Source organism: Anguilla anguilla, chromosome 7, assembly GCF_013347855.1.
Source record: "Anguilla anguilla isolate fAngAng1 chromosome 7, fAngAng1.pri, whole genome shotgun sequence".
Classification (NCBI taxonomy): domain Eukaryota; kingdom Metazoa; phylum Chordata; class Actinopteri; order Anguilliformes; family Anguillidae; genus Anguilla; species Anguilla anguilla.
The window spans coordinates 13,685,750-13,713,700 of record NC_049207.1 but is presented as its reverse complement, the minus strand read 5'-3'; the positions used below and the strand labels follow the sequence as shown (position 1 = coordinate 13,713,700).

The window sequence follows — 27,951 nt, the reverse complement described above, 5'->3', positions numbered from 1 at the left end:
TCTGTGCTAATGAGACCATCCGTTGCAATGTTGTATGGAGGCCTTGCCTCACTCTGTTCATCTTGTATTCCATGGCAAGGAGTAGGTAGTTAGAAAAAACAAACGCACTCCAAAAAACTTGCACAAGGTGCTGGTTCACAGGGACATATTAGGAACAGAAAAGAAAAGACTTGCTCACCAGCTTGATGCTCCAAAAATATTGTTATTCCTTTTTTGGCGCATCAAGTTTTTTTTTTTGATCCTAAGGAGTAAGTAGTTCCCATGATGCCATGGCCATGTTTCCTCTTTCAATTTCCTGTCTGATTGTTCTCTGAATTGATTCCTCCCCTCTACCTCAGCTGCGTGGTCAGCATTTTGGTGGAAAAATGGCTACTGTGCCAAGCATTATAAACTTTATGACCAAAAAAAGTCACTGTGTGAACTATAAATGTGTTTCTTTATCATTATAATGGAGTTCCCCATTTTGGAAGGACTGTTATGCAGAAACTTCAACTGCCACAAAAACCGTTGTTTGAATGCGATCGTGCAGACTTCCAGTGTGTTAGGATTCAAGGGTTGCGGTGGCCGTTTAAGGAATAAGCAGAATGCAGCAGGGGAACGGGGCTAGGAGCCTCACCGTTGCGTGAAGGTGACCCTTCTCTGTCCGCCGCAGGGCTCCCGTCCACAGGCAGGTGATGGCGGCCATGCTGCTGCACTCTGGCTGTCGCGGCTTGTTCCAGGCCGCAGCCGCCGCTCTGGGAACACTCATCGACCACAACAGTGAGTCTCATACCGCGCATGCCTCTCCCAGGGCCCCCCCCCAGGCCATAGAGGCTCTGAGCCAAAAAAAGGGGCTGGTGAACAGGACGCCAGTCCTGGAAACACCTCCCACCAGGCAGGCCCTCAGGCTCAGCGTAGGGAATTCATCAGTAAGGATTAATGCTCTAAATCAAGCGCACAGTTATGTGTCATTATCTGAAGTGGGGATGGTCCGCGGTCTCATTGTCTGTCAGTTTGTCAGGACTCATGTTTCTTGTTTTCATTGTCACACTTTCTAAGTAATATTCCTTCCATGAATATATGCGTGACACGTCTCATGTACATAAACATAATAAACTTTCATACTGTGAGGGTTATAATCTGATAACCAAAAGAATTATACACTCAGTGGGAAACAGAAAATATTCTTGTTTAAAAAAATTTTAATGTTGAAAAAGGTAAAATAAAAGTGTTCTGGAATTCTTCAGCATTATACTGTGATATAATGCCTTAAATGCCCCCCGACTCTGTTCCCAGGTAAAATTCCGGCTCTCTTGCTGTCCAATGGGATCCATATCAACATTTTGGAAATAATGAAGAAGTACAACTCCTGCCCTGAAATTTCTGAAAGTTCCTGCAGGTTGCTACATAAACTCTTCCAGGGACGGTATGTTTCACATGCAATTATAATGAAGTGCAGCCTAGTCATTCTGTTTTCAAGCGTGGTTTATGGTAGTGATCTATACCATATGTGGGCATACTTTATGGTAAAGGGCTCTGTCTATGTACTTCTTAGGGTGAAGTGCTCTGTTTAAATGTGCTTCTCAGTATTCTGTTGCAGTGTAATGCATTTAGGCATACTGCATGTCACATGGCTATTTTTTCAGGACTGCAAGTCTGGATGAGGTCATTATGGCCATGAATGAGATCTTGAGGGCCATGAGGACCCATAACTTTCTGCCGGAGGTCCAGCTGGAAGCCTTGAGGGCCAGTCTGGCCTTCCTCAACCCTGGTAAGAGTCAGGGCTCACTTCCTGTTGAATGCGAACAAGACTTTACTTCCTACTGAGCCCTTGTAAGATTCAACGCTCAGTTCTTGTTGGAGACTTGGCTCTGTCATAATTCTGGTTGATAATGCAGTCCCCATTTGGCCTTTCGGTTTTTGAGTCCTCATCCACATAAACACTCAGATGCTGATACATCTTTTTAAACATTTGAGCTTAAGCTCTACTTTTCACTGCATTCAAACAGTCTTTGGTGTTGCCATGACAACGAAACTTACTTTTTTTTTGTTTGGCTGATGGATTGAAAAACTCCTTGCTTATAGAAAGGCAAGGGCAAGAGTTTTTCCTTTTCAATGTTGCCTTTGACTTGCTTTTAGGGGATTCAGGCCAGGGTATAGTGTGAAGTGTATTGTGTGAAATTCAATGTAAAATGTGCTCTATAAATAAACTCTGTTTTTTGATTGTTTGTTTTGACTGGGATGTAGACAGAAGACTGAGGGAGCATGGCGTCTCAGTGGCAGACCCTGACACAGCAGACGTCTCACTGAAGGTGTTGAAGAACCAGTGTGTGGTGGAGGGTGCTCACACTGTGTTCTTGGAGGCTCTCAACCGGGTAGGAACATGGTTCTTATGTTAAATTCAGCATCTTGTACACCCCTCCCCACACACACACACACACACACACACACGCACGTTGCACATTTCCTTTTTACTTCTTAATGCACTTATGTGCTATTTCTGCCATTTTTAACTGCTCAATGTTTAATCTCCTCCATTCAGTTTATTGGAAGTCCACAAATCCAGGATTGTGGGTTGAGAGTTCTCACTGCACTTGCTGACTGCTCTGGTGCAGTGGAGCTGATGTGCCAGCAGGGGGCGATAGATACCGTTCTACACACACTCCAGATGTTCCCCGTAGTGAGAGGTAATCATCTTTTTAAAGCATACAAACAACTTTCACTCTGTAGGCACTCTACACTTCCCTGTGTCTCAGGAAGTTGTGGTACAGAGAATAATGAGCATTGCTTTTCCTCCATCTAGAAATACACTACTGGGGTCTGAGTCTGCTTCAGTACCTCATAGCCAAGAAGAATTTATCCAGAATGATTGTCCCTGTTTTGGCTTCTGTTGTTGTGGACACTTTGAGGCTGTACAGAGAGGATGCAGAGATACAGCTGAAGGTTTGTGCACATGGAAACTGTTTTAATGCTTTTTCTATGATGGTTTTATTCTGTTTCAGTCTTTAGACTGGTAGCCAAGGGAAATGGTTTGAATTATTCCACAGCTTGTCATTTGAGAGGTTGTCAGTAATGGCCACGTTGGGAATTTGGGTGTAACCCTGGGTGTTCACTTTGCCTCGCAGGGCTTCCAGGTGGCTTGGAAGCTGATGGACACCTCTTCCGATGCGGCCCTGGAGCTGGAGAGAGAGGCGTTTGACAGAGAGCTGTTCCTCCAGCTGAGATCGAGCTCCTCTGAACTGCGGAACGACCCAGTGAGTCTGAGGGCAGGAATTGTGTTGAAACCCTTATCATGTAGGAACCTTTATCGCATTATCCAGTGTGTGTTTCCTGTGGTGTGTTTCAGCTGCACCAGGCGAGCTGCCTGTGCCTCTCCAAGATGGCTGCCGACAGTAACATCAGATATGTCATGCTGGAAAAGGCATGTCTGGACGGCGATGTCATCATGGCAGAGTGTCTGATTCACCTGGGGGCTGACATCAACAGGAAAACAAAGACAGAGTCTCTCATTTACCTGGTGAGCTGGCAGGGAATTGTCCCTATGATTAGTAATGGAAGCGAATGTCGCTGGGGAAAAATGGAATCGTGCAGCATGAAGTGTATGCTTCTGTAGTTCAGGTCTATGAGACTGCTTGTGTATGAATACCTGTGTAATATTCAGGGCTGTAGCAATTAACATATTAATCAATCAAATTAATCAGCAAATACTTTTGGCAGCAGCTGAAAATTGATTAGCCTTTCTAATGAGAAATGTTAAACATGTAACACAGATACTGTTAACTGGGGATAAAAAGGAAGTAGCACAAAATAAACACCTGGGTTTCTAAATCTGCTGTCTGTCTCAGGGGTGTGTGAGAGTCCGGTGTTATCTCTGTCTCAGGTGTGTGAGAGTCCGTGTTATCTCTGTCTCAGGTGTGTGAGAGGGGCGGCCCGCTGGAGCTGGTGGACCTCCTCCTGTCCAGCGGGACCCACGAGCAGAACCTGCGCAGCGCCCTGACCGTCAGCGTCCGCAAGCGGGACGGTCCCGTGGTCAGCCTCCTGCTGGGGAAGCTGGGGCTGGACCTGAACAACAGCGCCCTCTGCCTGGGGGGCTTCCGCCTGGGGGACATCGAGGCCTCCTGGCTCAGACCGCTGTTCTCCGAGCGCAGGTCCTCCAGCCTTCGGAGAGCGACCAGTGAGTGCCACTTCAAAGAAGGGCATTGATTTCTGTTTTAGACTGGATTCTAGTTTTAGTAATTTGAAGGACATTTTCTTGCCTGGAACTGCACAGGTAAAATTTTTCAGCATTATGAAAGGAGATGTAGAATATTACTTCATATACCAGTAGTGCAATGCTATTTATGTAACAAGGCTTTCCTAACACTATCTACCCTGCATACAATGGCCTCCAGGTAAAGGTGCTTCACTGGGCAAGCAGGTGTCATCCTGTCAGAAAAGAAGAGTTCATTTTCAGAAGAGGTCAACAGACGCATACTCCACTGGGTACCTGTCTGATGAGAGCGATGACAGCAGCCTCTTCTCCCTGGACGACAGCTTGGTCTTCCCCAACGAGGACATGGAGAGTGACGGTATGTGCCAGCATTCAGGCTGTCATTTTCCAGCTCTTCCCCATGCTGACATTTTATTTAAGATGATCATATTTTGATAATAGCTATATGTTTTTCTTCTCCACTGTAATGTCAGCAGTTACTCAAGCTTTGATTTGAGTGGTGCTTTCAGTAAAGTTCTTTGATTGGTGTGAACTGACAGGAAGTGCTTTCATTTGAACAGGAAGTGATGGACTCCCTCGCTTGAAGAGTCCCCAGTGTGACATGTCTGAGGAGTTGTCTGGACCGCTAGCGAACCGACAGCAACGACGCCGCAGTCATGCTAGTGCTGAGGTGAGCTTCATTCGCTTCATTTTTTCTTGCGCTCATCATTCTGTTCGGAAGCTCATCAGATCTTCTGACTCCTCAGGGAGGAAGCACGGATTCTGAAACAAATGAGCTTCGTCAGCAGAGATGTTTGAGGATATCGCCAAATCAGAGAGGTCAGTGAAGCTGCCAGTGGTTATTATTATTTTACATTTACTAAGTGTTCATAAGGAGATGAAACCCAGGGATGTAAGTATATACACCTTTACAGAGACTTGTAAGGGCTCATGGAATTGTATGCTTGGTGTACACCCAAATGAACATGTTACCTGGGGTGGGTTTTTCAAGGACTAGACCACTTGAAATGTATTTAAAGTTTGAATTGGATGGGTAGGTTTAATGATCATAAAAGTTCCTATCATTCTGTCAACATAGTCAGAGAAGGCCAAATACCCATGATTTGCTTTATTGCAGTATTATGCCAGCTTAGTATGATGGTAGAATAAATTCAGCACAAAAAAATCTTTTGTCAGGTAATTATTCCCCTGTCCTGGGCTCAGTGGAGAGCCCCTCGCAGTCAGGCCCCGCCTCTCTGAGTGGGGACAGAGAACGCATTCGGTTGCTGGACCTTTCAGGGAATGAGCTTGACTCTCTGTGCTGCTTGCTGGGAGAGGGCATGGTCCAACAGCACCTGGAGCACCTGGTCCGACTCGAGCTGAGCCAAAACAACTTGTCGGAATTCCCCTCTGGCCTCTGTGAGGTACTGTTCATTATAAACGCAGTCTTTTACTCACCACACTCCATATTATATTTCCACGTAAAAGAAAATTTGCCCCTCTGGATACAGCAAATGGAAATTTCTTTACCGAACATGTTCATTGAGATAAATGCATCAATTTTCCTGATTCTAAAATAAAATAATGGTATTGATAAATTCTTTTGTTTATTTTTGTGACTATATTGTTCAGAGTCTGAGAAGCGTGACACGCCTGGATCTCCATAGTAACCGTCTGCAGTCACTGCCAGCAGGAATCTTGGGCCTGCCTGCGCTGAGCATGCTCAATGTGTCCAGGAATTGTGTGGGGCCGCTACTGTCTCTGGACCCTACTGCTAGATGCCCCTCCCTGAGACAGCTCAGCCTGGCTTTCAACCACATCACTGTTTTCCCAGACCAGCTGGGCCAGGTCCTCAACAAACTAGAGGAGCTCTCGTTTGAAGGGTATGCAGGGAAATGTAGTCTGATGTTATGTCTTGTTGTTTCAGTACAGGAATAAGAATTGATATAAATAGTCTTCAGGGACCCAAGAGTTGACAAACAACAAAAATAACAGAATGAGGAAATAGATTAACCAGAGGCTGATCCTAAAGTGAAATAAACTCTCATCTGTCTTTCAGGAATAAAATTACAGAGCTCTATTCCCCTCTCTGCCTTCCTGAATTGAAGCTTCTGGATGTCAGTAAAAACAACATTGAAAAGATTTCTCTGGACTTCCTGTCTAGCTGTGTCAAGCTAGAGACTTTCAATGCATCAACAAACAAGCTATGTAAGGACAAATGGAAAGCTCACATTATTCTATCTGTGTAGGGTCAGTTGATTTAAATAAGTACAGGCAGTTAGCTGTACTGGCTGGCTGAAGGTGACTAGTATGACCATTATGATGTGGTAGAAATTAAGCTTTGTTTTGTTCCCTGTTTACAGGTAATTTGTCTCATTTGCCATCAAAGATCACAACATTGAAATTGTCTCACAATAACTTCAGCTGCATTCCAGATGTAATTATCCAGCTTCCATGGTGAGTACGATTAATTTAAGTGTAAAAATGTCAGTTACATTTTTTAAATGTTTTACCATAGACCAGGGGTGTCAAACTCATTTTTACCGAGGGCCACATCAGCATAATGGTTGCCCTCAAAGGGCCAACTGTAAGACAGTATAAATGTAACTAAATGTCACCAAATATAATGTAAAATAAATGTAACTACTCCGTAATATATTGTTAAATAACTTTCTGTATTTATTACTTAAAGTTACAAATATTACATATGCATTTGCATAGATGTAAAAAAAGTGTTTGCTTGTTGCTCTGTTACTATAACATAAATCCTTTTAATTTATCAGGTTAAGAAACCCACATTACTTTATTTATCAATGATCAAACTATTCACAGAAAAATATTAAAACACAAGTTAAGACATTAACTTTCTTCAAAAAATTTTTGTCACAGTCGAGAGGGTCAGAATAACGTACAACCAACTATAGTGAGCTGCTAAGAACATGTGTGACAGATGTAGCATTTTACAAAAACAAATGGCTGCACACAGCCTTGCAGGAGTAAACATTTGTCTGCATAAACCTGTAAACAACAAATACATTACTACACAAAAAGCAGTATATGTAATAAACTCAAAATAATAAAATAGGGTTGTCTCAGTTCACAACTATGAGTTGAAAATGATGAGGATATGCTCCCTGTCCTTGAACATACCAAGTGGATCCCCTCCACCATCCTCATCCATTGATCATGTTCTGAAAACAACAAACACAAAACAAAATGCAAGAACAATCACTAAATTGCACTCAGTTTAACTATTCTTATTTTTGGTTGAAATACATTTTATCATATTTTAATTAGGTTTTTAAAAATACTTACCTATGTGTTTTCTGGCCAGATGTCTGACACCGTTTTCCTTTGGCCAGTGTGTCAATGTCTGGTTTTAGCTCTTGTGCTGTGGCAATCCGTAAAACAGCGTGGAGGTTGTCATCAGTGATGCGTGATCTGTGCTTGGTTTTTGTGGCAAACACGCCTGCCACAGGCCACCGAAGTGGCTTTCTTTGGGGCCCTCCAGCACAGAGACACAGGGAGAAGATGTTCAAACAGTCCAGATTTATTGTACGAGGGTTTGGCAAGATGGTATCGCCAAATGAGCAGATGTAAAAACCCTGTCATGACAGAGAGCTCCTGATGTGGGTGGGGATGGCAGATTTAACCTGTGCGCAGTGATTACCTCACTACGCACAGGTGCAGCCACTCCTGTTCCTGGGTCCAATTAGCCTGGCCAATTATCTAATTCTTAACCAATTATCCAATTGGCCAGGTCTAATTAGCTTGACCCAGGGCAGGTGTGGCTGCTTAAACCAGCCATCCCCACACCACAGTTTTGTTTAGATTCATTATTGAAAACATCTGTTCGCACAGATAGGTGCTCCCAAACATAGACAGAACACGGGCAGCATGAAGTCGAAGCTGTGGCATCACACCAGGGGGCAGTAGACGGTAAAAGTCCTCAATTGCAGCATCCTGGAACTTTGCTCTCAGGCCACTGTCGCTTTGAAGCTCGATTAACTCCAGCTGAAGGTGTTGGGGTGCACTGCTGACGTCGGTGGTGAAAGGACTGGCAAAGATGGCAAAGCCCGAGTGCTGTGCTTTGAAGTGTTTTGAAACATGTGATCATGTCGGACATCTGCGTGATGACTTGTTTGCGTCCCTGCAGCTTCTGATTCAGTTGGGCGAGATGCTCAGTTATGTCACATAACATAGCAAAATCACACAGCCAGTTTGGATCTGACAGTTCGGACAAGGGTTTTCCTTTACTCTGCATGAAAAGAGCAATATCTTCCCTAAGCTCAAAAAATCGTTTGAGGATTTTGCTCCTACTCAGCCACCTCACTTCTGTATGGTACGGCACGTCTCCGTACTCCGAGCCCATCTCCTGCAAGAACAGCTGGAACTGGCGGTGATTCAGGCCACGCGCCCGAATGAAGTTCACTGTTTTCATGACCGTGGTCATTATATCATCCATCCCCAGCACCTTTCCACACAAAGCTTCTTGATGGATAATGCAGTGATACGTTATCAGAGGCGTGTGACAGTTACTTTTTTGCATTTTCTCCTTCATTAGTCCAACCAAGCCCGCTTTTCCTCCACACATTGCAGGTGCACCATCTGTAGTTAATCCCACCAACTTTTCCCAGGGCAATCCAGTTTTACTTATGGACTTCTCCACCGCATCATAAATGTCCCGTCCCGTTGTGGTCCCATGCATGGCAGCTACATCCAAGAGCTCCTCGGTGACAGAGAGGTCCGACTTCACGCCTCTAATAAAAATGGATAGCTGTGCCATATCCGTGTTGTCTGTGCTTTCATCAACCGCTAATGAAAAAGCGGTGTAACTGCGTGACTCTTCGGCCAGCTGTGTTGACAGGTTTGCTGCTAGCTCCTTGACTCGGTCCGCAATGGTGTTTCTTGACAAACTGACATTTTTAAAAGTCTGTATCTGGTCGGGGCACACCTGCTCACACACCTTCAGCATGCACTGCTTCAAAAACGCACCCTCTGAAAAAGACTTTGAAGCGCGGGCGATTTCTTCAGCCACCATAAAGCTAGCTTTCACTGCTGCATCATTTTTGGTTGTGGCTTTGGTGAACAAATTCTGCTGCGATCGCAGTTTGCCTTTTAGTTCTTTGACAATTTGTTGTTTTTCATGAAGGCTAACTTTGGCATACTTGGCTCCGTGTTTGGTGTCAAAGTGTCGACGTAGATTGTACTCTTTGACGACCGACACCGCCTCATAACACAAAAGACATACCGGTTTTTCTCCTTGAAGCACAAATATGTATTCGCCTTCCCATCTTTCTTGAAACTGCCTTCCATCTGCATCAATCTTTCTCTTCCTGGACATTTCGGGATCATTTGCGGATATTCTCAATTTCACTTGTAGCATTAATTAAACACCTGCGATCTAGTGGCGGGATGCCGTCACTTAGCGGGTAACAATCACCATGCATTGTGGGAAATGTAGTTTATGGTCAATGCACGCTTTAAAGCAGCATAGACCTATTTTAAGACAGATTTTAAGACCAATTAAGCACTCGCGGGCCACATAAAATGCCGTGGCGGGCCACATCTGGCCCGCGGGCCTTGAGTTTGACACATGTGCCATAGACGATTAAGTATTAGACCAGTGATACTCATATCGGGAAATCTGGCTCACAAGGTCAGTAGTACAGTGTTGGTTTTCATTCTTTCCCCTCTAGTTATGAAAGATTTTAACCTGGGACACCAGGTGAGTTATATCTTTGGCCATTCAATGGCATAATTGATCAATTAACTATCAGGTAGAGAAGAAAACCAGCAGTACTACTGGTCTTGGGGGATTTGAGTAATACTATATTAGACTAATAATTAAGTTTCTCTGAATGACAAATAAATTGACATTTTTTGGCCAATGATGTATTTGTTTGATAATTGTATTGCTGAATATACCGTTGAGTCACCTGTACCTTCTGTGATAAGGGTCTTATTTTGCTGTCTTACAATATGAGCTCTTGAAAGAGCACCCTCACGCGAGGGCAATAAAGCAATCTAATCTGGTGAAAATTTGTGTGTACGATGTTCCACTGCTGTAGTGTCTGCCTCTCTCCCCCTTATCAGTTTACGATCGGTGGACATGAGAAACAATGACATCACGGCCCTCCCAGGACCCTCGGCGTGGGTGTCGGCCAGTCTCACGGAGTTAATCTTCAGCAACAACCGGATCGGTGCTCTGGATCTCAGTGGACCGGTCCACAAGTGGGCCAGACTGGAGAAGCTGCACCTTGCCAATAACAAGCTGACAGAGGTAGTGGAAACTATTAATCAGGCTGTGATCCAAGGCCCAGACAAATAAGGGCATCTGTGCTCATTAGTATTAATTAATTAATTCATTTGGTAGAGCCGTGCCCAGGGCGACCTACCGACCATTTAAAATTACACTGATAAATTACAGCAGGAAAATGTGGTAACATCATACATCCCCTGTAGCATGTGTGCAGCCAGATAAATGTCACAAGCAGACATTTGTAATTACTTAATTTGGCTTGAAAAAATTCTAAATTAAAACAAATTTCACTGCTTATTTGCTGTTCAGTACATGGAACCAACAGCCCGTAGTTTGGGAATTAGGTTAAGTGCTTATATGCAGGAAGTTAATATTCCTTTTCATTGATGATGTAATTCCCTTGAAGCAGTGTGAAGCTCAGAGGGTTTTGTGAAAGCATGTCGAATGCTTGGGTTTTTGTCTCAGATCCCCCCTCAGATTGGCCTGCTGGAAGACCTGACCTCTCTGGATGTCAGCCGAAACGCCGGCCTGCGCTCCTTTCCGGATGAGATGGGGAAGCTGGGGCGGCTGTGGGACCTGCCGCTGGACGAGCTTCGGCTTGACCTGGACCTCAAGCTCATCGGCAGCAAGACCAAGGACATCATCAGGTGCGCGTGACGTTCTGTGGAAGACCACATCTCTGTCCGCCGCGTGGCTCCTGCCCTAGGGCTGGGCAATAAACCGGAAGGATAATTATCAGATTCAGCTATTTTTAGAGTGCAGTGAGAATTGTCACTGCAGTGTGCCGTATCAACTGTCCTTTTGCCTTTTTACCCTGTATCTCTGTTACAGAATAATACCATATACATTTGTGGACCTCCAAAATTTACAGATCACATGAAATGCTTCTGGGGAAAAAACATTGCTCCGGTCTATTGAATGTCGATAAGACAGCCAATTGGCAGCACAGCTATGGAGCTTACATATTATTGCTGGAGATGTGACATGATCACAAGGAAGCTGCATGCCCTTGCTGTTGATTGGGCCGTTTGATCAACACGCAATAGATATTTTTTTCTTTCTGTCCTATCAGGCACCTGCAGCAGCGCCTGAAGAAGGCCGTGCCCTACCACAGGATGAAGCTGATCATCGTAGGGAATTCTGGGAGCGGGAAGAGCACGCTCGTCCACCAGCTGATGAAAATGAAGAGGTCCCAGTCGCGGGCCGACCGGCCCTCCGTTGGCATCGACGTCAGAGACTGGACCGTCCGGGACCGAGACAGGAAGAACATGGTGCTGAACGTGTGGGACTTTTCAGGTGGGTCCAAATCACAGTCAAGGGGTTCCGAATCATCATGCGAGTGGTGTGTGGCGGTGTGTGTGTGTGTGTGTGGTATTAACCAGGCTGTATTTTTCTCCTGTTTCACTAGGAGGGGAGGAATACAACAGCTCGCACCCCCATTTCATGACCCCCAGAGCGCTGTACATGGTGGTATATGACCTGAGTAAGGGTGCGGCCGAGGTGGACGCCATGAAGCCATGGCTCTTTAACATCAAGGTGAGCTTCAGGACAGTGCCGAGCAGGTGTGTGTCAGCAGCTGAGAAACAACACAGCAAAGGTTATTATAGATGTTCTCTCATGACCTAGCAGAGACTGCCCAAACACCCTAGCCATTATGATGTTGACTGACAGGCTATAGTCAGCTGTTATATCTGTGCATTTGACAAGACAGAAAACAACATTATTCACTGCTGAAACTAACCTGATTCAGTCTAGTGATTGTTCTGGTGAATTATTTTCCTGTTGTCTTTGCCCTCTCTCTTGGTATTCCCTCTGTTATTTTCTGGTTGTTTCGCCCAGTGGTACTGCGCTTCCTGTTGCTTTCACTGTCTGGTGATGCATTTCCTGTTGCTGCCCTGTCCTGTTTGAAGGCTGCGGCTCCCCTCTCCCCCGTTATCCTGGTTGGCACGCACTTGGACGTGAGCGAGGAGCGCCACATGCAGGCGTGTGTGGCAAAGATCCGTGGGGAGCTCCTGAACCAGCAGAGCTTCCCTGTGATCAGAGACCACTACATGGTGACCGCCGGCGAAGAGTCCGACTCCCTGAGCAAACTGCGCAAGGCCGTCATCAGAGAGGCAGCCGGCTTTAAGGTAACCAAAAGAAGAAAAGATCATATTTATAGAGCAGGCATCCCCCCCACAGGTTCAGGATCAGTGTCAAAGATGAGTGCTGATCTACAGACGTTCTCCCACAGATCCAGGGTCAGCCTGTCATGGGTCAGCTCATCCCAGAAAGCTACCTGGAGCTGGAGAGGAGGGTCCTGAAGGAGAGGGAGAGGGTGGCCCCGGAGTTCCCCGTCCTGCACCAGCAGAACCTCCTGGAGATCATCCAGGACAACCAGCTGCAGCTGGACGAGAGCGAGCTGCCCCATGCAGTCCACTTCCTGAGCGAGGCTGGTAGGACCCCAGAACTGAGCCACAGTGGAACTCTTTGGGCACAAGGGATGGGTGGAGCCCATAGGAAACTGCCCAGACACTGCTGTGATATTACTTCTCTCCCTCTCTCTACATAACTGTTATCTCTTAAGTTTTTAAAATAGAAAAACCTAATTTTACTAATTTACCATATATTATTCATTTGAATAGTCTGGTGACAGTATATGTTTAGGAACAGAGCCTGTATCCGGATGGTTGTATGTTTGGTCCTGTTTTTCATTCCTTGAATATGCAGGGTTTTTAATCTGGTATAATGCCTTGAATTAATTTGTTTGCCAGGCAGGCAAGTGAACATGCAGTATGTTTCCATGTGTCCAGGCATCCTCTTGCACTTTGAGGACACTGCCCTCCAGCTTAGGGACCTCTACTTCATCAACCCACAATGGCTTTGCAGCATACTGTCCCAGGTAACATTACCCTGCAGAATGGAAAATACTCCCTAAGGTAAAATCACAGAACAGACTGGGAACTGTTCTCCTAGGAAACATTACTGAACAGCATTGAGAATACTGTCCCTGGTAACATTACAGAACAGAAAATACTCTGTGGCATTCGATCCGGTTGAGAATCGGCTCAGTCTCAGCCACGCCTACCCGTAGAGAGAGCCCACATGCCTGGTTTGTTAACTAATCAGCCCAGGTAATTAAGGGTGTGTTTCTCACCATGGTACAGGGCTGAAACCAGAAGCTCATGTCGAGAGAGCGAGTCTGTTCGTGTTGGAAAAAGACAGAACAGATTGGCGAATATTCTCCCAGGCAACAATACTGAAGTCAGCTGAGAATACTCTCACAGGTCACATTCAGTTCTGAATAGAATTGAGAGTATTCTTCATGACAACACTGGTGTACAGAACGGATAATATTCTATCAGGTAACATTACCAAAGAGAACTGAGTAGCTTTACAGAACGGAATGTGGGATACTCTTCCAGGCACCATTACTGTACAGAGTGAAGAATACTCTCCCTGGTAAAGTTGCCATACATAATGCATAATAATCTTCAAGATACTCAACAGAATATCACATGTAGCTGCCAATGACACTGGCCAAAGCTTTGCACTTCAAAAAAGATTCTGGCAAATATGAACCATTTTCAAAACTGAAATCAAAACTCCCAAGCATTTTCTTTAACACTAATGAAGTTTCACCTGTCGTTTTATCTACAGTCTACTGTAAAGACTGCCTCATTGTGTACGAGGTTTGATACAAACCTCAGTCTGTTCAGTGTTTGTGGAGCCATTCTCTTAGCTTGCCTCATTTTGTAGATATTGACACTGAAATGCCCTGGAGTTTCTGGCCAAACCAAAGGAATCATGCAGCGCTCCGTGGTGGAGAAATTCCTCTTCGAGAACAAGTGCTTCCCCAAAACAAACATCGCTCAGTACTTCAAGCTCCTGGAGAAGTTCCTGATCGCCCTGCCATTTGGAGAAGACCAGCTTCTCATCCCCAGCAGGTAATGTCATTGTTGGGGTGTGTGCTGAGCAAGGAAGGGTGTTGGGGAGGGCGCTGTTCCTCGTTCTCTGGGATGGACTCGGTTGACGGTGCTTTCTCTGCAGCTTGTCGGAACACAGGCCAGTGATCGAGCTCCCTCACTGTGAGAAGTCGGAGATGATTGTTCGCCTGTATGAGATGCCTTATCTTCCCATGGGATTCTGGCCCAGGCAGATCAACCGCCTGTTGGAGGTGTCATCCTCCCTTCTCTCCGGACGTGGTGCGTCACACCTACACCATTGGCGTGTTTCCATTATTTCCAGTTTTGGATTGGTGCTGTGTTGATTTCCTCCCAGGATTAGACATTGTTTCTGTAATTAAAATCAAATTGTATGGTCTAAATCAGAGATATGAGATGCTTGAGCTCTGATTAGTTGTGGTCTTTTTGAGCAGAAAAGGCCCTTCGACCAAACAGGATTTATTGGAGGAGGGGGATCTACCTCAGCTGGTCTCCTGAAGCATACTGCCTAGTGGAGTCTACTTCCCTGGAGAACTCCACTGAGAGCTTAGTCAGGATCACCGTACCCTGTTCCAGCAAAGGTACCCCACAAACGCATCATAAACCTGTGGAAGGTGCCATGCTCCCGTAAATGTACATCACAAACAGACCCTGGAGAATTGGCGTTTTCATACAATGTTTGGGATGGGGGTGATATTACTGATGGTAAGATTGTTTGTGATGATGGTGGTCTTGGCGAATGTGGTGGTGAGTAGGATGATGACAATAAATATGTTGAAGACATCGACGATGGTAATGGTCATGATGAGGTGACCATGTGTTCCTCAGGTCGTGTTCTGCTGGGTCAGGTGGTTGACCACATTGACTCTGTCCTGGAGGAGTGGTTCCCTGGCCTCCTCACCACTGATATCCATGGCAACGGCGAGACGCTGCTGAAGAAGTGGGCTCTGTACAGCTTTGAGGATGGGCAGCAGTGGAGCAGAATGCTTCTGGAGGAGATCTTCTCACACATGGATAAAGGTCATTGGCCCCAAAAAGCATGCGACCCAGTCTATGTTTCCAATGTTCTTTTACTGAGCCGTTTCAATGCATGAGGCCCAAAGCTACTGTCCGTGTCTCTATTAATAGCTTTTTGACACAAACATGATTTTATTCAAATCCCATCGTCAACATGGAAATGTAAAATGTACTTGGGAACAGTTTAAGTGAAATTGGTCTTAATAAAACCTTTAACTTTAACAATTGCTTAACGCATATATGCACTTACATAAAGATACAAAAATATCAGCAGAAAGTTATGAAGAACATGATAAGTATTGTGAGCCTAGTGCCATTCTACACTGTCATAAAAAATGTGTTAAAATTGTACCTATTGGGGTACAATGGCTTGTCGCTGGGGCAGTTCCCTCAAACGTTCGCCCTTTGTACTGTTTATCCTTTTAGATTAGTACAAAGGTACAAATATGAGTCAGTGAGGGAACATTGTACCTTGGAGAACTAAAACTCCTACGAATAAGACCCATACCATACCCCTTTGACAGTGTATATGGCAAATCATATGAAAACCATTTCGTATAAACTGGTTGTAATATTCATGTGTGCTTACAGCAGTAGTTAGGACGCTTTTAGCCTATGCTTATTAAGGTGTTATGAATTTTACATAAGACCCACTCTGAGCGAATTTCTCTTTAGAATAATCTCTGTGCTGTCTGTGTTCTTCTCTAGACGGTCTCTTGGTGAATCCTCAGGATCCGCGGTCCACGATTCCCATAGCCCAGATCTCCCCGGATCTGGTTCTGAGCGATCAGCCCGCCTGTTTGATTCTCAACAGTGAAGAGCTGGAGATGGATCTGTCTAAGGAGTACCTACTGGGTGAGCCCTGAAACATGATATTCTGATGCAGTGTTGATGGGGGACTAAAGAGAAATACCTCAACACACGTTTAAATACTTGGTGCCATGTCAAGGTGTGCACAGGGACAGAATTTTAGGTTTCACGGTTCCCTGCCTGGAAGATGTTGTCCAAATCCACTAGGTGGCAGGTTGAACAACTTGAAAAGGTATCTCCTGGTGAAATTTGGATTCCTTAAAGGGTAGTCCAACTTTCTGGGGAAAACTGACAATATGTAGTATCAACTAGGTAGCAAGGCTTATGGTACAACCCAGGTAGGAACACGATCTGAACTTTGATCAGCACATTCAATATCCAGAAAAAGTAAAGAAGAAGTTTTTTTTAAATTTCATGGCAGAATTTTTATTCACCTGTGAAAAACATACATAAAGAGTAAATTCAGATTTGTGAATAATAAAACATTTTCATCTTTCAATGAAGGTGATGGAGGCTTCGGCGCAGTCTATCGAGCAGTGTATAAAAATGAAGACGTCGCTGTGAAAATTTTCAGCAAGCATGCATCGGACATCTACCTCCACAGGCTCCTGAGACAGGTAACCTGGATTCATTGTTTTACTCGCTTATTTCATGCGTTTGCAGTGAGTCTGTAAAAATGGAAAGAACAAACATCACAGCTAAATAATTAAGAAGGCAGAAAGTTGGATTAAATAACTCCAAACTTACTACTACGTACATCTACAGTAAAATGACTTGATCCTACCTCCTCCATCTGGAGGCATGCGCTACAGGTGAGTTCACCTGTCACCCTGACTGATATCACCACAGTCAGATGGAGATTGAAATTGTTTTTTTTTTTTTTCCTGTCATGTTATTTGCTTATCAGGTGTGGATATCCCAGAGATTAGCGAACCATCAAATACAATTTCAACTGCCACTTTTTCGGTGAACTCAAAATGTAAACTTCTCGCCATGTTAATGTAAGCATGACCAGGGTACACACTACACTATGTAAACTCAATAGGTTTTAAAGGTCATTATGATTTGCCTGAAGTGCTCCTTCTGGATTTTTCTTTTGAGAAATTATTTTAGAGACCTTTTGTTCTTCGTTTCTTCAGTTGCTGGGTTTGTAGACCTCAAGTTCAATTTAGTGGTACGACATAGAGAGGGTTAGATAATTGATGAGATTCGGTCTTTGATTCACTCCAGTAAGTCAAATTATCTGCCTGCGCCATTATTAAATCGAGGCTTATAAATGGTTGTTAACTGGGAAAGGCTCTATTTCTGTTAATTGTTTGGTTTTGTGTGTGAAGACGAGATATTGTTTATACGTTGAAATGTTCTGAACCAAATTCAGAAATGTGAGAGCATTCTTGTGCTATGATGAAACAGTCCAGTGACAGTGGCAGCTTTTGTGTGTGGTGTCTAGGAGCTGGCAGTGTTGGGGCGCCTGCGTCACCCCAGCCTGGTGTCTCTTCTCGCCGCTGGGACGTCCCCGCACATGCTGGTGATGGAGCTGGCCCCGCGGGGGTCCCTGGACTCGCTGTTCGAGCATGAGAACGGCAGCCTGCACCACAAGCTGCAGCACAGGATCGCCCTGCACGTGGCGGACGGACTCAGGTAGCCGACTGGCGGTGCCCGCGGCAGACTGGCACGCGTAATATGCCCACACGAGGCAGGCTTCGCTGCGCTCTCCTGTGCTCAGATAATGTGGGGTTCACTTGGACTCGTAGCTTTATGAACTCGCCTCAAATCTCCTTTGAATTTCCACTGCTCTCAAGAAATTGTAATAATTATTATTATTACAAGCGCATTTCTGGCTGGGATTACACACAGCCCTCTGTTTTTGTTAAGTGCTTCTTTTGATAAAAGGCCTTAGCACAGCTTTGCGTTTTCTTTGAGGATCTTTCCCTGTAACGGCGTTCTCATTCACGACAGGTTTCTTCACGCGTCTATGATCATTTACCGAGACCTGAAGCCTCACAACGTGCTGCTGTTCAACCTGAAGACAGACTCAGAGGTCATCGCCAAGATCACGGACTATGGCATCGCCCAGTACTGCGGCAGCATGGGGGTCAGGACTTCAGAGGGGACTCCTGGTACTGTCCTTTAGTTCATTGCTAATATATCAGTCCCTCAGTCATATCAATCTCCCCAAAGTCTGCCACACATTGCAGCTATCTCTACTGTGGTACTAATGTTAATACTCTGGAAAAACACTCAGTCATTATGCATCTACACATTACTTTAGACTCTAAATCGGAGAGGTCTGATTGTTAATTCCCCAGCTGCTGTTATTTCTGTTGATTCACAATTATTCAACACAATTATTCAGGAGTGTAATGGTTCAATATGCATAGCTGAGTTATATTTGAGTTCTGGTTTACTTGAGCAAGATTATATTTATATCTAGAAAGTGGCACATTATGGCTGTTGCTTGAAAATACTTTTGGATGATAAGATTTTCAGATTGTGTAATTTTTTCCACTTAATTCCACAGCATAGCATGAATACTACAGTGCTGTAACACTTAAACCGAAGTATATACCAGACTGTGACACAAAAAAAACACACCAAGCTATAAGATTAGCTTCTTGCTTAGAATCATTCCATCAAACATTGGTCTTATAAAAGACATGATTATTGCAGCATGTTTTTGGCCAGTTGTAAAGCATGATTAAATGACCGGACGCTGTCGTGACTTGAAATGGTCTGTGTGCTCCGCAGGGTTCCGAGCGCCCGAGGTTGCTCGCGGCGGTGTAATCTACAATCAGCAGGCGGACATGTTCTCCTTTGGCCTCCTGCTGTATGACCTCCTGACCTGCGGGGAGCGTATCACAGATGGGATGAAGTTCCCCAGCGAGTTTGAGGAGATCGCCGTTCAGGGGAAGCTGCCGGGTACTGTCTTAGTGTGAAAGGAAGTAGTCCATTTCTGAACTGAACGTGGGGTCATGTCATTTTTTGTGGCATGGAGGCAAATGTTAATGCTGTAGTGAAGAATCCTATCTAACCCTGAATAACCACATTTCTATGGCCTACATGAGCGTCACTCTTGTCAGTGATACAGTTCTGGCTGTTACAGGACCTGAATTTCCCTGTCAATATTAAAAGTGATACCCTATTTTGGGCCTGCATCTTTGTTTAATTACCGTCTCCCGTCTGTACTGTATCTAACCATTTTTTATTGGTCGCATTTTAAGAGCGGAATTTTCTACATTCCCCAAAATTGGCTGAAATTCTTTTTTTTAATTCTCACAGGAAAAATATTCATTCTGTTATGAAGTGCAGTGTTACAGTCTTCAAGTGGTGCTGCACAAAATGTAGATTGCTTGATTGATTGATTGTGGCTTGCTATCCTTTCAGATCCAGTGAAGCACTATGGCTGCACTCCGTGGCCCAGGTTGGAGAGCCTGATGAGGGAGTGCTTAAGGGAGAACCCCCAAGATAGACCCTCATCTCGACAGGTAGGGGTGTGGCTCAGCGTCCAATCCAAGGAAACAGGGAAACAAGATGAGCTAATGTGACAATGTGTAACAGAGGTTCACCAGGCACCTGTATGTAACAAGGGAACTCACCTTGATGAAATGTCCCTGGGTATGTGACAGGTGAATGTTGCTGTGGGACATGTTTCCAGGTGTGTGATACAGGGTCTCAGGTTAGCAGTGTGTGATTGGTGTACTCAGCTGCAGGTCTGATTTAGGTCTTACAGTCCGTACGGGTGGCAGGTGAACTCACCTGTGGCGCACGTCTCCAGGTGTTTGACAGGCTGAACTCAGGAGAGCTTCTGTGCCTGATGAAGGAGGTGAAGGTGTGTGGGGTGTCCAGCGCTGAGTGTTTCGCGGCATCCTCTGGGGGAGGGAGCCCGCTCGTCTGGGTCGGCGGTGGGAGCAGCAGTCAGAGGCGGGGATACGTCGCCTCCGTGGAGCTGGGATCTGGCAAACTCGCCTCACAGGTTTGTACTTTCTGCACTTTTACCGTCCAGCTTTTCTTTTTCTTTTGGAAAATGGCTAGCTATGCCTCTCAGTTTGCTGCCACCATGTTCCCACACAAGGAGCACTGCAGCAGAAGCACATGCTCTCCTGCAACGCGATTGTCCATTAGTCACATTGTTGATACACCCCCAACAGCCGATTGGCAGCAGTCCTGTCCTATGCCTGGTGATGGTGCCAGTCCCAGGAGAGTCATTTGACTGGATGGTGGCAGGAACACAGTCTGGTGCTCTGATAGTCATCAGCACATTGGACGCATCAAAACGACATCATCTGCAGAGCGTCGCTGATGCTGTGACTTCACTCTTCTACCACTCACACCCTCAACACAGGTGAGCATTATCAATCAGAATCATCACAGACAAAGAACCAGTGATCAGTGAACAGAGTATGAATTCAGAAGTAGCATACACAGGCATGCTTTTTCAAAAATCTTGTCATTTTTGCTGTTATTACTTCTGCAAAAAAAGATTTACAAAAACATTTTTTTTGAGATGGGAAAAGGCTGCTTCCCAGCATCTGTAACTGCATGTTAGGGTCCTACGGTGACTTTTTTTGAGAGGAACGAAATAGAAACCGTAGACTACCTGCTCATGTAAAAACACATTTTAAATGGACATGTTGATGGATGTGTTTAGTTTTAACAGTGTCAGAAGCGGTTTCCATTGAATTGAGTATTCAGATGCCACTTTCTCATCAGAAAGACCAGTGCTCCCCTTCCGGTGTTTCCTCACTGATGCGATATCAATATCCTTAGCTTTCTTCAATCGTACAGTTCAACCCATGCATCTTTTCTGCCTGACAGGTTTCTGGGTCTGTAGCTGTAAAATTCTCTGTGATAAACAAATGTAAGTTAATATCAATTGAGGCAGTATTATTTTAACTTTAGTACAGGTGGAGAAGAGAGGTGGGCTATGATCTGTTAGCCACAGAAGGGGCAGAGTAGACAGGTGAACCAGTGTCTGTAATCAATGGTCCACAGTCCTCAGCCAGGGCAGGTACAGTTACAAGCTGAGGCTGAGGCTAATGTGTTGATGTGAAGTTCTCCCATATTCCATGTTATTTTTTCTAGCAAAAAGAAGAATTATTTGTTAGTGGGGACTGCAGACGGAACACTGGCTGTTTATGAAGATTCAGTGATTCAGGTAATGTACTGGAGTTATAGTAATGCAGGGACGCTGGTTATGTATTTTATTACAGTCCTGACATTTTATCTTAGAGACTGTATTTTTATTCACTGTGTCTTTTCTTATGAAATATCTAGTGTATCAAATGACTCTAACATTGAATTCCATGACTCTAGTTTTTTTTTTTTTGGTTTGATTAACTTTCATCTGAGAGCTTATTTTCTATTGCTGCAATAGAAAACATATTATTGTACTGCAGATAATTACTTTTATTGCTCATACCCCTACTGAACTTACGTTGCTGCATACCGGTGGACCCTCCCCATCCCAAATATAAGTAATATAATACAGTTTTTTTTATAAAATAAAGTATTTTCACTGTTATCTGATCAGATATCAGAAGGAAAATACTATGACGTCAGGAAACGGTAACTGTTTCTGAAGGTAACTCCAAAGTATTGTTGCATCAGTAAATGTTACATATAATTGGCACAGATTCTGGATTATTTGAGTGGAGGAAATGATTTGACACTTTGTGAGGTGTCGGACGTTCCACCGCTGCGTAACACTTCCGTGTTCCTGATTTTCGACCGCAGTGTGAGAACGGTCAGCCCATGAAGACAGTTCAGATTGGGGACGTCAACACTCCACTGATGGGTCTGGGCTCATCGGGTCATTCCCTGGACCGGACCACTGTCTGGGGAGGCTGCGGGACCCGAGTCTTGTCCTTCACTGAAGACTACGATGTCCGGAAGACCATCGATACCAAACCAAACTACACGTACCCGTGAGTGTATCTTTGGGAGGGTCTGCTTTCAGTAGTTGTTTTTATGAGGAAAATTCTAGAAATAAAAAAATGTGTTAACAGGGTTATGTGAATGAAGGTAAACAAGAATTTGGGAAAAGAGACTGTTGAGTGACCATCTGTTTGCACTCAGAAGTGGATTTGCATATGAATTTGAGCAGGAAGTGCAGTTCACACTCCAGGTTCCCAGGTTGCGAAGTTACAGTAGACAAACAAATCTACCAAACAAAAAGATGGCAGAATAGCACTGTCCAACTTCATCAATGATTTGTTTGCTAACATTTGTTAATATGCTGTGGACAAGTTCTATACTGTTCAGAATTATGTTATACTTCCATTTTTAGGCTTTGACTGTCTCATTTTCAAACAAATAACCTTAGACAGGATTATTAGCCGTGCCTTTATATTTTTTTATTCTATTTTGAATATAGAAACTACATCAGATATCATATGACCAATGTGAAAGCCATTGAATTTTTAATGCCTTGTTTCTCCCCTCAGTTACACATGAAGAGGGCATTAGGTTAGAACTGGAATACCACTCTGTGTGAAAGCAATATTCATAAACCATACCACATCGGTACAGTAATTTACTATGTCTATATGCTGATTACTCTGATAAGAGTCCTAGTCCTGGTTTGCAGGATGAGTGAATTGAAGTTTCCACAGGCTGCAGAACAGGTGGAGCAGTGAGGGCAACATCTCGCGCCTGGTGGTGGAGAAACAGGTGTACCTGAGCAAGGCAGGGGCGCAGGTGGTGGAGGTGTGGGAGAAGAAGAGTGAGAGGATAAGCGAGCTCATCGACTGCACACAGATACTGACGTGAGCCCCTTGCACACACCGTGCTGATGCATTCACATACTCCTAAACACAAATGCAGGTACATCACTGAGGGAAATGCAGTTCATGACACAACTTTGTACTAATTTACACGCTCATGCTCACACATCTACCTCATAACGTACACACACACACACACACACACTCATACTCACATGCGCACACACAATCACAGTGGAACACAAACGTACACATGAATACATGCATACACATACACACCCATACGTACATGTACAAAAACATATTTACACAGACACACGTGAACATTAACATAAATATGTAGACATTCTAGCTAACTTGTTACACAAAAATACTTTCGGAGGTAGCCAAGGCCAGTTATTACAAGGTACAATTCAACAGAGCATTACACAAAAACAGGTTTTCTTCAACAGGAAAAGTCATGTTCTAGTCAAACATTAGAGTGCATACTCTAATGTACAAATATGTTGTATGTATAACATATCTATAGCATAATGTGTGTTAAGAACGAATACATTCAGTGATAAGTAAATTTTGGGCGTGTGGGTATGTGTGTGTGCGTGTGTCAGGTACGGTTCCAACAGAAGACCCAGGAAGTTGAGCACAGAGAGGGTTCAGGAGTCTGGACCCTCCTGGGCCAGTGTGAAAGCACTCCTAGTCCAACCCAATGCCACACTCTGGATTGGCACCAGAGGGGGTCATGTGATCCTGGTGGACCTGACGTCATGCCAGCCACTCAGAGTGTTGCGCCACCTGTGCCAGTCTGTGCGGAGCATAGCAGTGGCATATGTGGGTGCGTCATATTCTTGCGCCGCTCGCAACATTGGCACAATTCTCATGATGTAAAGCAACGGTTCCCAATCTCCGATACTGTCAATTGCATAAGAAGAGGTGACAAATTTGTTAATTAATCAAACTAAAGACTGAGGCGAATCAGTCTGCTCCTAATTGGTGAATGTGTGGCCACTATATAGCCACTAAATGAACCATTTGGTAGATAATAATGAATTCAAAGACCATGCAAATGATAACAAACCAAACTTGTGTTGTGTTAATAAGGTTAAGGAACTTAATCTGGAGCCAATTGTTTCACCACTCTTTAATTTGATCAGTTAAAAAATGACTTCTTTAATGTGATTCTTTGCAGTATAGCACATTAAGCACAAGGTGAACATTGGATTTTTATTCTTCATGGCATGAATAACTATTTCTGACATAATGTTGCATACGAGGGTAAATGATCTCTTTACCTGAAAAGCACCTAAGTAAGAAAAATTGCAGCTTGTTACAATTCTGGGATCGCAACTGTGGTTGGAAAGAAAACCACACAGTTTGATATTTCATTTATAATTTATAATGTAATAACAGGAAATCAAATTGTTACGTAAAGTACTTTGCAATTTGCTTTGTACTCACTTTGACTCCCTGCAATTGTGCATTTACTGCTTTGTCATCATAGAAACACTCAACCCAAAGAATGTGGTGCTGCTTTTGGGAAGAAGAGGTAGACCATCCCAAGATCAAGACAGCAGTCAGTGTGGTAAGAAGGGAATAATACTACTATAATAATTATAATAGTACTAAGGACCTTACCAGTCTTTATAGGAAATCTATCTGGCTGGTTTCTGGGGGGAATAAGTATTTTTTTAAAGTCTTTATAACCTCTGTACCATAATAATTAATAGCACATCCTTACATTGATCCTCCTTGGAGTTGATACTCCATGGCAACACCAAAGAGTAAACAGTTAATGTATAGATATGTTTGTGTGACCCCTTCACAATTCTTTATTTTTGGGAAGGTGTATTTTCAAATTTGCTGTCGAGTTATGGTCTAAAATTTTAATCATGTAAGAATTTACAAGCAATTGCCTTTTCTAATTTAAAACAACATTGCAGAGGTGGGTTTCCCAGAGAAGAACATATTGTAAGATGTAGAGGAACATAGAGACTGAGGATTCATAATTGGTGGAACAACCACTCCAACCAATGAAAATGCTTTTCTGTATAGGTAATGCAGGTCATTTGCCATGTTGGTAACCTGAAAATATTCTGCAAGTACCATTCAAATTGGTGCAGGAAAATTTAGAGTATTTCATACTGTAATAGGAAGTATGTACATTACATTAACAATATTTTTCATTGTAATTTTCATTTTAGCGTTTAGCAGGCTGTCTAATTAAGAGGTACTTACTGTATGCAGGTTGTTTAGATTGATATTTTTTTACTGTGCTATGCTGTTCTTTTTTAAGAACAACCTTTGAGGTTTAGACTGTAAGTAACATTGTAGGTTTGAAGTCACCTCTCTCTCTCTTTCTCTCTCTCTCACTCACACACACAGATGATGAATCTGTCCTTCTTATGTGGAACAGTGCTCTTCCTCTGGAGATTAAAGACCTTCTCAAACACAGCGAGATGAGATCAGAGATTGCAGATAAAATGAGAGCATCACTGTACGACTGAGCTCTGGGACCTGGTATGTGTCAGTGCCAAACTGTCATTATCTCTGCAAACATGCAGCTTGTCTATGAACCACTTTGCTGTTTCACACATTGATCTGTTTCATAGCACTTTCTTAGCTGGCATTCCCTGGCAAGGTAGTTTAGCAGAACTTGGTACTCTTATTTAATACAGAACTATGATTGCCTTGAGGACATCATTCATAGTAATTATGGCAGAATAAGTTAATAAGCTTATTAAATTAGGGCAGAGTGTTAATGAATCAATTTTAAGGCAGTATTTTAAAGTTCACTTCTGTGACCAGACATGATGTGTGCATTCACTCTTTTTTCCTGGCTAGGGATTGATTGACAGCATACATTGCTGTATGCTTATGTGTTTTGTTAGCCCTGCTGTTACAGACCTCTTTTTCTGAACAGAGATGTGTGGTTCATCGGCATTGTTTTATCATTTCACAGAGCTATATTTGGAAAGAAAGACCTGCTTGAAGATTATTGGAGAGAAATCTGCTATACACATGGGGAAATTAGGTTTAAGTGATTTTGTGTTATTGCACAACTTTACATTTGATATGCATTGAAAATGAAAAGGGACAGTAATACTTATGTTGTACATTACAAGTTCCATTATAAAAAGCCCAAGAAAGCACTTTTACAGCAAAATACAGAATGCAACTGACAATTATGATTTTAATTTATTTATCAATTGTAAAAAGCATCTGCCATGTTCTTGTGCATGTTAATAAGTACACCCAGTGCTGTTGTCTGTTAGCAGGCTTAAGTGGATGGCATAGTGTTTACTTTGTATACATTGTAATTTGCATGTGGTCACAATAAACCATGTTTTATGCCATTTTGTGTATTTTATGTGTTATGTTATAATGTGTTTGTTTTTTTTTTTGTTTTTTTATGTAAAATGTTTTCTCATAGATTTATGTGGGAGTCCAATTCTGTGATAACTCCTGTATGCATTAGAAAGGTTATTATACAGTACCTTTGGGGAGGGAAATTCACCAGTTTTTAAACAGACATGTGCTCTGGCTGTGAATATTTCCTTAATCACTTAAAACTGTTTAAACGTATGCATTTGTTTTACAATCATTCTTATACGAAAATCTAGCACAGACCTATATTTAAGGTGTTGTAAAATGTGTTGTAAATACAAATCAGTACAATTCAGATACATTTCACTCTCTGTGAAATTAATTTATATATGTAGGCTAACATACATTTTAAAGATTTTGTTCCCTGTTTTATTGTGAATAGCATTGATTACAATGGATTAGTCATTCTGGATAATGACAGCATTTTTTCTTTTTTTAACAGGCTCTATTACATTGAACAGAGAATCAGTTCCACATAAATTTGTGCTCCATATAATGTGTAGGCACGTTTGAAATCCAGTTTGGACCTAATCAAATTTTAACATTCAGAGAGGTTTGGTGAGGATATTGATTATTAATTTCACACTATTTGCAATTGGGTTTAATTTTTTCTGTTTACATTACTCAATATTTTGGGCTTTCTGGTTTACCTTGATTTCCCTACTGAAATTTACAGAAAATGTTTGAGTCATTACTAACTTTTAAATTTTGAAATCATGTTGTGAGCACTTGAGACAATTTACCTTTAGCCAAACAAAGGGCCATTCCAAACTGCCCCTTATCAGTTCAGGCTGGTTTTGTGGGCACCCATCCCCCCCTGCTCATTGATCTCAGGTTACATACATGGACTGTCCCCAGGGACTGCCCCTTTGACACCTTGGGTGTTGATGGCACTGACCTCAGTTGCTTTCCCTCCAATTAAAACGGCATTGCCCTCATCTTAAAAAGCCCTCTCTGTCCCACCTCAAACATTGATAGACCCTGTTGTTTATAGTTAAAAGCAGCTCTTCTTCTTTTGTCTGCAGAGGGCCTTTGTGATCAAGTTTGGTTAAATTCTGCAAGTAAGTACTTCAGCTTTTTTCTTATTAGTGGGAAAAATGTTCATGTTCATTTGGATCTGACCTGATCCTTTTCATTGTGTCTTCGTGGAATTATTGTGACTTCTTGTGTGTTTGTACATTTGTCTGTCCCGTGAGTGCAAGTAAAATTAGACTGTGAATAACTGCATTAATTTGTATTCAGTTATCAATATCTTATTGTGTACAGTAGAGTGCTAGGCCCCATTGACGGGGAGCTACTACCATACTAATTGTATCCCTTGCTGTGTAGGCCACATAAAATGGCTACCACATGTTTCAGTTTGTGTTATCTGGTGTGGGCCTAAAAAAGAAGGAAGCCATTACTAGGAGGTCTATTTCACAAATAAGCAAACAATAAAACTGAATATCCTTTAAGGCTTGTAAGTTGTCCAACTTTACAATAGACACGGTAATATGAAAATAATGGGATGAGTTCAGAACAAATAAAACACAAGCCTAACCAGTCATACAGCAACTATTATGGCATAACTTACTGTATATGCCATGGAAATGATATAACGGTGAACACTTACAAGCAATATCTTGACCAGATAAATGCAAATAAGTTGACCTAGAACAATTCTGTAAC

The 27,951-nt window shown here is 43.2% G+C and overlaps 1 protein-coding gene across 1 annotated transcript in view; it reads left to right on the top strand.

The window, feature by feature from the left end:
• lrrk2 (leucine-rich repeat kinase 2) overlaps nucleotides 1–26,255 on the top strand; it is a 32,028-nt gene extending 5,773 nt beyond the window's left edge. The window contains exons 11-52 of the mRNA XM_035425173.1: nucleotides 653–759; nucleotides 1,276–1,405; nucleotides 1,626–1,750; nucleotides 2,227–2,354; nucleotides 2,522–2,666; nucleotides 2,783–2,922; nucleotides 3,105–3,233; nucleotides 3,326–3,496; nucleotides 3,892–4,153; nucleotides 4,371–4,547; nucleotides 4,750–4,859; nucleotides 4,936–5,008; nucleotides 5,366–5,592; nucleotides 5,801–6,051; nucleotides 6,228–6,376; nucleotides 6,532–6,625; nucleotides 10,265–10,451; nucleotides 10,896–11,077; nucleotides 11,503–11,726; nucleotides 11,839–11,966; nucleotides 12,341–12,559; nucleotides 12,664–12,865; nucleotides 13,223–13,311; nucleotides 14,169–14,356; nucleotides 14,460–14,614; nucleotides 14,788–14,934; nucleotides 15,182–15,373; nucleotides 16,079–16,225; nucleotides 16,685–16,797; nucleotides 17,631–17,821; nucleotides 18,140–18,300; nucleotides 18,929–19,099; nucleotides 19,565–19,665; nucleotides 19,956–20,153; nucleotides 20,329–20,522; nucleotides 21,263–21,335; nucleotides 21,914–22,104; nucleotides 22,792–22,944; nucleotides 23,511–23,734; nucleotides 24,401–24,481; nucleotides 25,282–25,416; nucleotides 25,859–26,255. Coding sequence (XP_035281064.1) covers nucleotides 653–759; nucleotides 1,276–1,405; nucleotides 1,626–1,750; nucleotides 2,227–2,354; nucleotides 2,522–2,666; nucleotides 2,783–2,922; nucleotides 3,105–3,233; nucleotides 3,326–3,496; nucleotides 3,892–4,153; nucleotides 4,371–4,547; nucleotides 4,750–4,859; nucleotides 4,936–5,008; nucleotides 5,366–5,592; nucleotides 5,801–6,051; nucleotides 6,228–6,376; nucleotides 6,532–6,625; nucleotides 10,265–10,451; nucleotides 10,896–11,077; nucleotides 11,503–11,726; nucleotides 11,839–11,966; nucleotides 12,341–12,559; nucleotides 12,664–12,865; nucleotides 13,223–13,311; nucleotides 14,169–14,356; nucleotides 14,460–14,614; nucleotides 14,788–14,934; nucleotides 15,182–15,373; nucleotides 16,079–16,225; nucleotides 16,685–16,797; nucleotides 17,631–17,821; nucleotides 18,140–18,300; nucleotides 18,929–19,099; nucleotides 19,565–19,665; nucleotides 19,956–20,153; nucleotides 20,329–20,522; nucleotides 21,263–21,335; nucleotides 21,914–22,104; nucleotides 22,792–22,944; nucleotides 23,511–23,734; nucleotides 24,401–24,481; nucleotides 25,282–25,403 — 6,451 coding nt within the window. The 3' untranslated portion in view covers nucleotides 25,404–25,416; nucleotides 25,859–26,255. The remainder of the gene's footprint in view (nucleotides 1–652; nucleotides 760–1,275; nucleotides 1,406–1,625; nucleotides 1,751–2,226; nucleotides 2,355–2,521; nucleotides 2,667–2,782; nucleotides 2,923–3,104; nucleotides 3,234–3,325; nucleotides 3,497–3,891; nucleotides 4,154–4,370; nucleotides 4,548–4,749; nucleotides 4,860–4,935; nucleotides 5,009–5,365; nucleotides 5,593–5,800; nucleotides 6,052–6,227; nucleotides 6,377–6,531; nucleotides 6,626–10,264; nucleotides 10,452–10,895; nucleotides 11,078–11,502; nucleotides 11,727–11,838; nucleotides 11,967–12,340; nucleotides 12,560–12,663; nucleotides 12,866–13,222; nucleotides 13,312–14,168; nucleotides 14,357–14,459; nucleotides 14,615–14,787; nucleotides 14,935–15,181; nucleotides 15,374–16,078; nucleotides 16,226–16,684; nucleotides 16,798–17,630; nucleotides 17,822–18,139; nucleotides 18,301–18,928; nucleotides 19,100–19,564; nucleotides 19,666–19,955; nucleotides 20,154–20,328; nucleotides 20,523–21,262; nucleotides 21,336–21,913; nucleotides 22,105–22,791; nucleotides 22,945–23,510; nucleotides 23,735–24,400; nucleotides 24,482–25,281; nucleotides 25,417–25,858) is intronic.
• The last annotated feature ends 1,696 nt before the right edge of the window (nucleotides 26,256–27,951 follow it).